Source organism: Patella vulgata, chromosome 8 (assembly GCF_932274485.2).
Source record: "Patella vulgata chromosome 8, xgPatVulg1.2, whole genome shotgun sequence".
Lineage (NCBI taxonomy): Eukaryota > Metazoa > Mollusca > Gastropoda > Patellidae > Patella > Patella vulgata.
Genome location: NC_065886.2, coordinates 42906226 through 42920869, shown reverse-complemented (window position 1 = coordinate 42920869; position 14644 = coordinate 42906226). Strand labels below are relative to the sequence as shown.

General features: G+C 36.8%; 1 protein-coding gene across 1 annotated transcript in view; it reads left to right on the top strand.

Moving 5' to 3' along the window:
- The window catches only part of LOC126830641 (complement C3), a 76304-nt gene that overhangs the window by 26192 nt on the left and 35468 nt on the right, over positions 1-14644 (top strand). Inside the window, exons 8-15 of the mRNA XM_050561042.1 lie at positions 2291-2390; positions 2923-3168; positions 4469-4559; positions 5612-5706; positions 7051-7155; positions 7996-8061; positions 11674-11874; positions 12944-13105. Coding sequence (XP_050416999.1) covers positions 2291-2390; positions 2923-3168; positions 4469-4559; positions 5612-5706; positions 7051-7155; positions 7996-8061; positions 11674-11874; positions 12944-13105 — 1066 coding nt within the window. The remainder of the gene's footprint in view (positions 1-2290; positions 2391-2922; positions 3169-4468; positions 4560-5611; positions 5707-7050; positions 7156-7995; positions 8062-11673; positions 11875-12943; positions 13106-14644) is intronic.

Below are 14644 nucleotides of genomic sequence, written 5' to 3'. Positions count from 1 at the left end.
CACCAGCATTCTGCAGTCTCTGTAAGACAGCAGCCACTTTTCTGTCGTGGTCAGCAGTGTCCGTGCCATATATAAGAATATCGTCCATCTGACAGACAACGCCATCTAAGCCATCCAATATCCTTTGCATTCGCTTCTGGAAGTGTTCCGGTGCTGAAGATATACCAAATGGTAGGCGGTTAAAACAGTAGCGCCCAAATGGTGTAATAAAGCAGGTCAATAATGCAGACTCATGTGAGAGTGGTATTTGGTGAAACCCACTGTTGGCATCAAGTTTGTTGAAAATCCTCGCACCACTTAATTGACTTAGGGTATGGTCTACAGCTGGCTAAGGGTGGTTCTCACGAAGAACATTCTCATTTAAATTCGTAAGGTCGACACAAATTCTAACCCGATCATTGGATTTTTGAACTACTGCCATACCAGCACACCATGTAGTTGGGACATCTACCTTTGATATAACCCCATTTTCTTCCATGGACTTCAGTTCTTGCTTGACAAGATTCATCAAAGGTTGCGGAACGCGTCTAGGTGTAGATAAGGCATAAGGTTGAGCACTGGGTTTCAGCTTGATTGTATAATCGCCTTCCATTTTACCAAGACATCTGAACAATTTTGGATAATGATCTAACCATTTGTCAGCTATATCATCAATTCGCTGAATAAGGCTAAGTGCTTCTATTGCCGGTCGGCCTAAAAGGGCCCTGGTTATCCCCTTAACTACATAGATATCTTGAACAGTTGATTTGTCACCTTTCATTGTCTTCATATTAGCACTAAATTTGCCAACTACAGACAGGACAGAGTTACCAGGCACAATTGACGTTTTATCATTATTTCGGAGCTTGGGGAAATTGTTAGCGTTGTATACTTCCAGTGGAATAACTGTAACATCGGCTCCCGAGTCAATTTTGAATCTTCGATGACTCTAGAATTAACCTGTAGGCTAATTTTCCAAGGCTGGGCACCGCTATTATGACCAATGCTCCCCAGAAATGCGTAAGTCTGATGTTCACTTGACTGAATTTCTGACAAATTTTTGGGACTTGGATAACTGCGACAAACATTATTCCAGTGTCCTAGTTTTCCACACTTTCTACATTTGAAATGTGTTGCAGGGCATTGACTTCTAGGATGTGAGGTTTGACCACAGTACATACATGGATTTTGATTCTCAGGCTGAGGTTTCTTTTTCATCTTCTTGAAAGGCTTGTGAGTTTTAAATTTTGGTGCATGAAGCTCCTCAACTTTGTTTGGGGGTCGATCATTTGAAGACGAATTGCCGTGAATAACAGGCTGTTGTTTGTGTATGATTTCATCTTGCCTAGTCCGATCTACAGCTTTCTTGAGAGTCAGTTTTTCTGAAAGATTCTATCACGAATCATTTCATCGTGTAAAGCACCATAATTACAGTTTTCAGCAAGCGAGTACAGGTCAGTAATAAAGCTGTCAACAGGCTCTCCTTGACGTTGACAACGCTGATTGAATTTTGCACGCTCGAATATGACATTCCATCTGACGGCAAAATACGAGTCAAAGTTTTTCTTTACTATGTCGTAATCCTTCTCCTCCCTTTGGTTAAGAGAAAATGTTGGCAGAATATCATCGGCTTCTGTGCCCATAAGATAGATCAGTTGATTTACTTGCGTTTCGCCTTCTTTGTTGTTCAGCTTGGATGTGATACGGAAGCGCTCGAATCTGCGAATCCATCTAGGCCATCCTTTCGGGTTTGAGAAATCAAATGGGTCTGGTGGTGTGATTTGAAAGTTTGCCATTGAAAAGTAAAGCAAATTACCTACACCGCGCTTCTGACACCATGTGGCAATGCCCAATACGGCATGGATAAATACAAATGGGAGAAAGGTCTTAAGGAAGACACCAAGAAGTAATTAGAGTTACATCCCTTAGATGGGTCTCTTTATAGGTTACATCTGAATACTGAGGCACTTGAAGGGTGGACGGTTAGCTGATACTACAGTTTCAGTTTGTAGAACCTTGTGAACCCTCATACGACGAAAATTGTAATGAGATCTGTATGAAATTGTCTTGTAAATAAATTCCCCCACTTATTTACAACAGAAATTTTTTTTAGCTGCTGTGGGCGTATGTTTCGTTGCCTGGCAAACTATCTTTATTATTATTATTATTATTATTATTAAGGAATGTTTTTGACCGACATTGCTTTTAAAGATTTAACTTCGGGTCAGTTTGGACGGTATGAAGTGTTGAATTTTGAAAGGGTCATTTAATTTCGTTGATTTCGATCAATAAAGATTATTTTTTTCTCCAGATATTCTTATGGTAAAGTAGTAGAGGGACATTGTGATCTTCGAATGGGTGTAGTTAATGATGAACATGTAGCATTGTTTAAACTACCCGAAAAAAAACAGGTCAGACTCTAATTTCCAACCAGACAATTCCATTTCAATTAAGCTTTAGATTTTCGTTTTTAAACAATTAACTGTGTATTTCATAGATATGGTTTGACAATGCTAAGTAAGAAATCTCTTCTTGTGAAGATATGTTCTAAGTCACATTCATTTCTTGTTGCATATTATTACTGTATATATAGTTCTTTAAGAGAATGATTATTATTGACTGCTCGGACGACTTAGTTTTGTTGCCCGGCAACCTATCTTTAAATAATTAACCGTGTATTCCAGAGAAATCTTTTACATCGTGTGATTTCATAGATATAGTTTGATAATGCTAAGTAAGAAATTTCTGTTTGTGAAGATATGTTTTAGGTCACTCTGATTATTACAGTATTGCAGGAGGGGGGGAGGATCTCCATATTGACTGACAACCAACGAACATTGGAAAGAATAGGACGCTGTAAATGCTATTTTCGCCCAAATTAAACCTAGAGACACCCCACCTTCTGGATTCACTCCCGCTGTATTATGTTTCTGTATATTGCAGACGAACAGATTGTCAAGGGAAGGAATGGCTAGATTCATGATTCCGACACAAGATCTAGCAAGGAGTTCCTTATGGTTTCCAGAAGACGGAAAACATCTTTATATTGAAGCTAGTGTTACAGAAAAATCAACTGGGATGAAAGTCTCTCAAACTAACACATCTATTGTTTTTGTGACAAATTATTACAACATTGAATTCACGTCTTCTAAAGATACTTTTAAACCCGGAATGCCGTATCGGTTAGAGGTAAACACGTTTGTTAATTTTATTTGTGAATAATAAGTTTGATACGTTGATTTTCCTTTGTTTTTCTGATTTTTTATTATTTATTTATACATTTGTGACTGTCCTTTATTTGTTTGTCGGTGTTGGCAGTTACATTATTGCTGACCTGAACTTGAAATTTGGGGTATAAGAGAAACTGGAGCAGGGGAGTTAAATAGGCCTGGTGACGTTGTACTATAAATTCCGGGTTTGGTGTAATGTTGCTTCCGGGTTTCACGAAACTCCTGTATGGAAACCTTGCAGGGCCTTACCCGTGCAACGCTAAGTAAACAATGAATGAATGAAATATGGTCAATCTGATTAAAATACAGATCTATATTTCGTTTCGTTTTTTATACTTTCGATGGCCTACACTACATAAGGATCTAACCGGGTGTAGTGGAAGGTCGCGTCAGAGGTAATATGAGCGGCTTTTGACCTTATAACGTCAGAATTTGATTAACCAATCAGCATTGATGTTTCGAGTGTGTTACCCACAGTTCCGTGCACCTCCCGCTAAAACAGACTGTTTCATTGGCTGATGCCTCACGGGTTATATAACAACTTTTCCGGATCCTAATGTAGTAAAGACAAGTAAAACGAAATTTTGAACTATAAAAAACGAAACGAAATAGGATCTGTGTTTTATTCAAATTGAAATATGGTTTAATGGCCCGCCAGCGCCAACCCGGCTATATTGCGCCAAATAGTAATTTGCAATATAGACCTGGTTGTGCAAACAACGGTAAAAATGCACTCTATCAAGATATGCTTAACAGTCACTAGGTGAACAGTTTGTAATACATAAAAATACATGTATATCATAGTAAATTCTACCTTAATATGATAACAAATATAGGAACTATATCTGACATACAGTATAGAAATGTCATGGTAATAAATTTAGTGAAGCGGCTAACTGATAAAGGTCTACATATGTCATCAGATTCGTATATATAACTTCACCTCTGGCGTTTGAACAAGACGTTCCAAATATTTTTAGAGTTATTGCCATAGAAAACATCAACTCATCTCCCCAGTATTGCAATCCTTACATTGGTTCCTTACATTAAGTTCAAGCTACTTCTCTTTGCCTTCAAAGCATTAAACGGGGTTATCGATGCAGAATGGTAATTTATTCAAAGTGATAATTATATGATATACTCTCGAATGGCTAAATTATATCAGCCGGGCTGTAATTGAAGAAATTTATTCTCGAAATATATACATAGGTTTAACTTCTTGACTTGAAAACTAAATGGACATGTTTTGCTATTTTTAGATTGATGTTCGAGATATTCGGAATGGTAACAAATCTAATTTGAGTGTTTACATCAATGCAACTTTCACTGGTAAAACAGAGCGCAAGAACTGTAAGTATACAAATAGTGTTTCTTTGATTTTTTATGCACCTATTGCTGTTCGTCCATTTGTTCGCCATAATGCCGGTCCAGTGTATACATTTGGTTGTGAACGTTCTACCAACTGCATGATCATCTTTGTGATCTCTATGTTAGTTGTTTACATCGTCTAGCCTATTGGATCACATGGTTTTGTGATAATAACACCCAGGGTTATTGTGTAATACTATAGGGGATATTTTAGTTCTATGTAAGGTGCTTTGTTTAATATATTGAAATGGTTAAACAAATGGGTGACAACGAGAAATAGGCTAAGTAGGTATTTTGCAAGATTGAACTTTCTTAGACTAACTCACAGACAGTTTCTGCCACCACCAATTGCTGAAAGTAGGGTACTATCATCCAGTCATCTCGTGCACAGATTAGTCTAATTAGAATAATGTTGATGTAACGGTGCCCATACCAACCCCACACGTAAAGCTGGTAATTGACCGGCCTTAATAGCTGACGCATCTATGCTTTCTCTATACGAAAGAGCAGGGTTGAATTTCCCTTTAGACATCATGTGGGCTTCCTTGAGAAATATACTGTTAGTCGCTTACGGGCTGGGCGAGAACATCATGTGGAACTATCTGTGGGTCTTTCGACCTTTAGGACTTTAAGGTATGGTCAGACACCATTCAGTGTTCCTCTGGAAGACAGCATATAGCGGTCCTGGAGGTACGTTTAGCCGCCGGGGCTTAGAGGTCGGGATTCAGACAACATTCAGGCTTCTTAGAAGAACCTACTCTCAGCCGTTAAGTCTGAGTTCTATACTCTTGTTAAACCCAGACTGTAGATATTATAATAACTCCTAATGTACTATCATAGATGGTGCAGTTTCCTGTATTTGATATATAAACATAGTTATAAAACGAAGTGTTCCACCGTTAATTGATCATACACAACGTGGAAGTCAGAGTTAATTCTCCTATTTAATGACCCTGTAGTGTCACAGTCTGTGTTTTTGAAGTCCGTGACCAGGATAGTCACATATATTAGGATTATGTTTATTTTGTTTTCAGTGGTGAATGATGGCAAGTCAGATTCGAATGGTCGTATATCTCAGATATATCAAATACCAGATTGGTGTCATCATTTACAATTCGTTGTGAGTGAGGTGTGTATCTTTCTTAGTTTAATTAATATTTAAAGGGGGCAACACGCCAGATGGTTAACAAGTAAACTACATAAAGACTGTAATTATAACCGATAGCACATTATTAGTACCTTATTTAACCAAGATTATACAACCACCCACATTGAAAGTTGGTCATAGCAGCGACCACCGTTTAGTTTTCAAGAATAAATTTCTTCAATTACAGTCCGGCTGATATAATTTATCCTGTTCAGTTTCAGCAAATCGAAAGTATATCATTTACTAATCACTTTGAATAAAATATTACCATCCGGCATTGATAACCACTTGGAGTCAGTTACTCTGTACATAATACACTAAGAAGCTGATATAATTTCTAAAAATTCCGTTTAACTCTTATAACCTGTAATACATAATTGTATAATCAGTACACGAGTCGTGTAAGCTATGGTTTCGGGTGCCATTATGTAATGAACAAATAAAAACATATCCTACAACACAATGTGGAAGAAATTAGTAAAGACTGATTCATAAACGACAAAATAGTAATTTAAAAAAAAAAACGTGTAGAATACACTAAGCAGGCGCAAACGACTGTCGTTCAATTTGAACTGTTCGCGTATTTCACCCAACATAATTGATTAGAAATTATAATATTGTTTTAAAAGATTGGATATAAATACATTCATATTACATTAATATGTGCTTTTAGAACCATTTTTGTCTATTTCAAGGTTCCAAAAAATAGACCTATTCGCTCTTTAAGAGACCCGGTGCCCCAATCTCAAAAGATAACTTGATTTGTCCACAGCTTCTACGGCAGTTTTTCAAGCAAGGATAACACCGAAAATGAGAAGTCTGTTTTGCGTTATTCAATTTTCAATTCCATTTCATGTCGTATCACGAAATGTAGCAAAATAGGAAATGCTGTATGTGCTGTTTACTGTATTGTTTGTTCAGTCTGTGTTTTATTTTACCGTTTTCTTGCATTTCATCGTATGATATGTACATTAACGGTCATATTTATATTGTTTCTTCCAATCAATCTAACACTAATCCTAGCATTACAGATGCGGCGCAGTTTCAGGTGAAGACTAAAGCAAACTCAGTGAACTGGTAATACCAGACTAACAGGGGAGTGAAACATGTGTGTTTTGTGTCCCGTTGCATGCCCAGTTGTTTTCACTAACATGGGATATTTATGTTTCAGTAATTTGCTGAAGCGCTGTTGTCTTAATTAGTTGGAGGAAACCGGGCAAACCAACGAAGATTATGTGGGTGCTATAGGCGTGTCTCAACCATTAAGTCACCCCATGTCGTGTATTTATGTTGATATATTAAACAGTTCATTTCTGTTTGATTCAGGCAACCTCCCTTGATCCAAAGTTGGCTTCACAAGAAACCAAATCATTTGCAATCAGAGCTTCTGATGACAATAAAATTTCACTGGCCGAAAATATAAAACATAGGGTAAGTGCTCGTTCTACATTAGCATAGGGGTACGAATAGCGGGGGTGGTGGCAAAACCCTTTTTTCTGACCATTAACAAATTTTTCTTGAAGTGGCCATGACTATTATTCTATTCCGCAATCCGAAACTTTTACTAGCCATTGGGTGGGGTGATGAAATTCCCAACCGGAGTTTAGAGTTTCAGAAAATCACACAAATCTGATTTTGATTCAAACTGCAGTTCCAGAAAATTTTCTCCGCTAAGCGCTACTTGCCGTTATTTTTCTGAATTTTACTAAGGTTATTTTGTGATTTTAATTTCGCGACTTGTACCATAAGCTGATTCATTGTTTTGACTGGTGTGGGATTTGATTATAAATTGCGTACAATTCGCATGTTGCTCTCTTGTCATGTGGATTGTCTTAAGTTAGAAAAATCGCCCCGTATGCCTATGTAAATTGGAATATAGCTAACTATATTTTTTTCTGGATAACTCAAAGAAGCTAAACCTATTTGATTTAAGTAAAGATAAAACATTGGACTGGGTTAATATCATGTGCTATTTTGCTTAGTAATTGGCGGGCCTAGCTCTTTACGGGTCCCAATAAATTTCCATAGTTATGTCGCTTGAAAATCTTGTGGACGCTAAAGTTGTCACCCGATTGTCTCTAAACTTATATACAATCTTCGTATTCATGAAACGAACCAGTTTCGGAGATTTCCGACAACTGGAACAGCTAACAACTGAATGTATCATCCGGGACATGTTTTGTATAATAAATGTGAGAACCAGAAAGAACTAGACTACAATACTTTTATTATCGACTAATTAAATTAAAACATTTTGTGTTTCAATTTTAGGATACCAGTAACTTAGATATAAAAATAGCCTATGAACACAAAGATGGCAGAACAATGTTTATTTTGGTAAGTCTGTAATGGTCATGTACGTGTTTTTATACGCCCACATTGAAATTTCCGATAATTACTGCCAGAGTTATGGCCCTTGATCACTTCAACAAATCTTGTGGACGCTCTATAGGCGAAAGTCAATATCCGATTGACTTGAAATTTATACACAGTGTTTAAGGTCATGAGATGAAGAAGCCTATTGATTTTGAGCGATTTCTGATAATTACTGCCAGAGTTATGGCTCTTGATCACTTCAAAAAATTCTTGTGGATTCTCTAGAGGCCAAAGTTATTATATCCTATTGATTTTAAATTTATACACAGTGCTTAAGGTCATGAGACGAAGAATCCTATTGATTTTCAGCAATTTACGATAATTACTTCCAGAGTTATGGCCCTTGATCACTTTGAAAAATCTTGTGGACGCTCTAGAGTCTAAAGTTAATATCTGATTGACTTTAAATTTATACACAGTGTTTACGGTCATGAGACGAAGAAGCCTATTCATTTTCAGTGATTTTCGATAATTACTGCCAGAGTTATGGCCCTTGATCACTTCAAAAAACCCTGTGGATGCTCTAAAGGCTAAAGTTAATATCTGATTGACTTTAAATTTATACACAGTGTTTGAGGTTACGAGGCGAAGAATCCTATTGATTTTCAAAGATTTCTGATAATTACTGCCAATGTTATGGCCCTTGATCACTTTGAAAAATCTTGTGGACGCTCTAGAGGCCGATTGACTTCAGATTGATACACAGAGTTTAGGATCTTGAGACGAACAAGTATATTGATTTTCAATGAATTTTTATGACTTGGAACAGCTAAATCCATGATACAGTATTAAAAGTTTTGTATACAAAACGTTAGCATGGGGCAGAACTTTATAAAAACCAAACAAATTCTAATGGTTTTGTGAGTTGTTGCTCTTAATCAGATTTTAGTGTATTATAAATGTTTCATTACCGAAAAAAGTAAAAATATGCGACAACTCTTGTTGACTGCCCGGAGGATTTAGCTGCTGTGAGGGTATGTTTCGTTGCCTGGCAACCTATCTTTGTTTAGTTTGTATACATCCACATGAAAATGTTGTCGTATATTGCCGCCGCCGTCTCCCTCCGTCCGTCGGTCCGCCCTTCATTCACAATTTCTAATGAACACTCTACAGACTACATTTATTATCTGATCATTTTGAAATGTATATATGTTGTTTACATTAGTGAAGCAGAGAAGCGTTTTGATTTCAACAATTTCCCTTAATTACTTCTATGATTATTGCTCTTGTTTCACTCTGTAGAACCTTGTGAACGCTCTAACGACTAAAGTTATCATCCGATCTGTGATTTCCGTTCATAACTTCTAGAGTTATGACATTTGTTTCACGATATGTATAAAATTTATATGCATCATTTAGATTAGTCCAACGAAGAAGCCTATTGAATTTCAGCAATTTCTGTTAATTACTTTGTTATGGTCCTTATTTCACTTTGTTCCACGATCTGTAAGAAATTTATATACACCACTTATGTTAGTGAAACGAAGAATCATATTGAATTTCAGCAAATTCCGTTAATTACGTTTAAATCGATGGCTCTTGTTTTACTTTGAACGTTCGAATGACAAGTGAAAGCCGATTGAATTTCAGCAATTTCCGCTTATTGACAACGTTCGACTTTGTCAGTAAAAAGGAAGAAACCTATTGAATTTCAGCATTTTACGTTTATAACTTCTTGAACCCTGTGAATTCTCCATCAATAAACGTTACCGTCCGATCTCCGACGATCTGTAAGAAATTTATATGCATTATTTAGATTAGCAATTTCCATTAACTACAGAGTTGTGGCTTTTTTGTTCACTTTTTAAACGCTCACACTGATATGTTGACGTATATTGTCGTCGTCCCCGTCCGTCCACCCGCCCGCCCGCCCGTCCGTCGGCCGGCTTGTAGAAGCTCTGTAGGCTAAAGTGAATATCCAATTGACTTGAAATTTATACACAGTGTTTCAGGTCATGAAGCGAAGAAGTTTTTTTTTGATTTTTAACGATTTCCGATAATTATTGCCAGAGTTATGGCTCTTTTTTTTTATCACTTTGAAAAATCTTGCAGAAGTTCTAGAGCAGTGGTTCTCAACCTTTTGTTGCCAACGGCACACCTTGGAACACATGAAAAAAATAGCGGCACACCTGACTTAATATATATATGAAAAATATTCGAATTTTGCAAAATAAAAACATGGTAATTCAGACGGAATACAACCGTAGACAGATACTAGTCATAGACACATAGAATGACTCAAAGTAAATAAAGAAAAACACCAGTGAATACTCAATTGCGATCACATGGTTTTTTACATTTACTTAGTGTGCCGTTCAAAATTTCGCGGCACACTTAGGAAGATCTCGCGGCACAACACCTGTCACGGCGCCACACTGGTTGAGAATCATTGCTCTAGAGGCTTAAGTTAATATCCGATTGACTTCAAATTTATACACAGCGTTTAAGGTCATGAGACGAAGAATCCCCAATCTGGTCTTATATATCACTGGGTCAGATCGATGTCCAGCCTTGAATTCCAGATACCACACCCACGCACTTTGACCTGATTGGTCAGTATTCGGTCTGGGGTGGGTTAATGCCCCGAACGGACAGATAGTTGTTGACCAATCCGCTACGGACATGTGTTATATTTCAGACTACATTATGGCCGGAGGATGCAGCTGGTTATTATATAATACCAGGTTAAGCTTTCAGTACAGATTGCTTTTCCATACAAAGGACCTTACGTAACTCCGGTCAGCTATGATGATTAATCACTTCACTTCCGCGTGGCTGTTAGTCGTGTCAAGCTAGTGCCAATGTCGACCATCTGTGAGTCATCTGATAAGATTGCTAATACTATACAAAGGACCTTGCGTAACTCAGGTCAGCTGTGATGATTAATGACTTCACTAACGACTTCCGCGTGGCTTTTAGTCGTGTCAAGCTAGTGCCAATGTCGACCATATGTGAGTCATCTGATAAGATTGCTAATCGATTTCATGTATGGAAGGTGTTAAGTGATATTTCCTAATCGAAATAAATTCTAAAGATTTCTGATATTTACTTAATGGGTTGTTACTCGTAATCAGACATTCGTGTGTTGTAAATGTTTTTATTACTGACAAAAGAAAAAATATGCAACAACCCTTGTTGACTGCTGCTGTGGGCGTATGTTTCGTTGACTGGCAACCTATCATTTGAACACCCTGTGAACGCTCTAACGACACAGTCATAAATCGATCTGTATGAAATTGATACCAGTGTCTTGTAAAATCCCTCATTACCCACAAAAAAATTAAATATGTCACACCGTGGGTGCATGTTTCGTTGCCTGACATCCTATCTTTATAGTTTATAATTAAAAGAAGTTACGTATTGTGTGACTTTTACCGGAATGGAGTTTTATTATAAACTGCTTTCTATATAATTTAATGAAGGTAGACTTGTTGTTGGTTCGGTATTGATGCTTAATAGTTTATGTGATTATGGCAGATATGTCCTTATGTGGCTTTAGGCACTTTATAACCATTTTGAATAATCTTTTGTTTATTTAATCACGTTTTTTCATGTATATATTTTTCCTTGAAGGTTTTCTCCAAAGGACAAGTTATCTACACGACGTCTTTCACATCAGTATCAACCGGACAGAGCAAAATAGAAATTCCAGAGAGTTTAAGACCAGAGTTATCGCCCTTTGCAAGGATTATAGTATATTACCTGGATTCTGATCAAAATGAAGTAAAAGCAGAAAGTATTATCGTACATTTCCCTTCACGCTGCTTAGAAGAGGTAAACTTATAGAAAATCACCATTGACACCATATCGTGTTTTTTTTAAGGTTAAAAACATAACTTTTCAGATCTTTGTTCCATTTTGATTTATTCACAATTGGTCATGGGATTTCCAGATAACACCGGTAGGATGAATTGACTTTCAAAATAATGGTAGAGAATGTATACATGGACAGCAAAGGCGATTTCGTACAGTCTAATTAAAACTGGATGGTTTCCGTTATATATTTATGAAATTCAACAATACAGAATATCAAGATTATGTAAGATAAACATTACGAGCTGGTTGTCTTGCTATAATAGTTCAAAAATAGATAATGCAAAATTAACATATTGACAACTTCATTCAAATTACTTTATTCCGAGCAAATATATTAGCCTCTGTTTGGGGCTTATCCTTGCTTCACCATTTTTAACTTAAATCATTGAATGGCCGAACCGTTCTAATCTACTTAAAATCGGACCCAACCGATGACATGGAAGGTGATTATGGTCTTGCCATGTTCATACATATCTAATTGATAGTTTATGTAACATTTATGGCCTAACAAAAGACCCGAATATTTAGCTTTTGTATATTGCCTATTTAAGTAAATGACAAATTGTATGCCCCACCTCTTTCGGACAACCTGTCACTGCGTGCTTCATGGTACATCGAGCCAGACTGGGTTCTGACCAATTAACTCGTCTAAACTTCCCGGTGTTGTGATGTAATTATTTTGAACGACATCATAATCAGAGTAATGTACACTTGAGACGATAAAATATAAAGGATGGAATGGAATGGTGATTGGGGAGACTGTGATCACGATGTTTTTCAAGTTCCACTTACCAATGGTTCTTTTTCGTGAAAGCCAATGTGTTCACAGGTAGATTAGAAATATTTACCTTTTAAAGTGGGAACTGGGGCCCGATGACAGGATTAGAACACGGGAAATTCTAGTAAAGAGGTATAAATAACGACTACGAATTGAGATATATCGAAATTATACCCTATATTATCTACTTCCTTGTGAAAATGAAACGGGTTATCAATAAAGTATGATGAAATTATATTTTAATTTCAGCTGAATGTAACTTTCGAAAACAAGATGATTGAATTGTTTTCTCAACCCAAGAAAAATGTTAAAATTAAAGTGGATGGAGGAAATAATACGAAAGTGGGTGTGGTTATTGTTGATAAGGCAGTATATTATTTAAATAATAGATATACTCTAACAAGAGACAAAGTAAGTACGCACGATTTTATCCATATATGTCATCGAAATTCTTTTCTCCAACAATTCTTTTCTGTGAATTTTGTAAATGAAATGTTAAAAACAAATGTTGATCTGTAACAATAAGATGGGACACTATGGGGTGACAATTATCCAGTCGGGACTTTCACGTTGTGTATAACTTTAATGAGCAAGTAACTCTGGAACACGGTGTGGTTATAACTATGTTTATATATGAAATACAGGAAACTACTAAATCTATCATAGTACATTATGAGTTATTATAATATCTACAGGCCGAGTTTAACAAGCCTAGAATTCAGACCCAAGGGCTGAAACACTACAATTTGTCTCTATCCCGGCCTCGGGCCAGATGCTGCGAGTACGTCCTTCTAAGAAACCTGGATGGTGTCTCTATCCCGGTCTAAAGCAAATTTGATGTTTATATCAAACGTTTAGATACGTCGGCTATTCGGGTGGGGCAATTACCATTTTTTTAGGTAAATGTTTCATGTGGGTACCCGTTTTCATCAACAATATTTTATTTAATTAGACTAAACTGTACACCGGATTCCCGGATAATAGTTACCTACTTCCAGAAAAAGATAATGGTATAACTGTCAATGAGTCCGTCTAAATAAGTTGTAGAATAATGCAAGCTACTATAATTAGCCCAGTTCTCGTCACACATCTGTAGGTAACGAATCTCTATATTAAACAGAACACCTTTCAGAGAGCTTAAATAAGGAGGGTTGCATAATTAAAGTCGATATCAAACACACATTAAATACAACACAATATAAATACTTGCCTACCTAACCACGAACATTTCCAAGGGTAATCCAGTCACCTGGAGACTTCTTCTGTTTCCATTTGCACCTGGAAACTTCGTCTTCCAAGCACTCCCCTCACGGCCGACATCCTGGTCACGGCACCAAAACCTAGATGCGACACTATGGGGGTGACACGTACCTAGTCAGGACTTTTACGTTGTGTATAACTTCAATGAGCAAATAACTCTGGAACACGGTGTGGTTATAACTATATTTTTATATGAAATACAGGTAACTACAACATCTGTGATAGTACATTATGCATAGTTTAATGGTCGAGAGCGAGATATTAAGTAATATATTGATATTGCACACGTGTATTAGCACGAAGGCTATATCTATATATTACAAAATGTCTTGCACGAAACCATTAAACAACTTAAAATACAGACACTATCCAGGACGCGCTTTTCAATGAAATACGTCAATGAAATACGTCAATGAAATACGTCCAATATTTCAACTAGTATAAATAATGTACGCTTCAAATAATGGTACGGGCAATGTACCAAGCCTACATTATTTATACTAGTTGAAATAATATTTGAAATAATGGTACGCCAACATCAAAGGAGGAAGTATTTTAAGAGCTATTATATTTAAAGTCTGAATTTAACAACAAGACTAGAACTCAGACCCAACGACTGAAACACTACACGCTTTCTCTATTCCGGCCTCGAACCAGAGGCTGAGAGTACGTCCTTCTGAGAACCCTGCA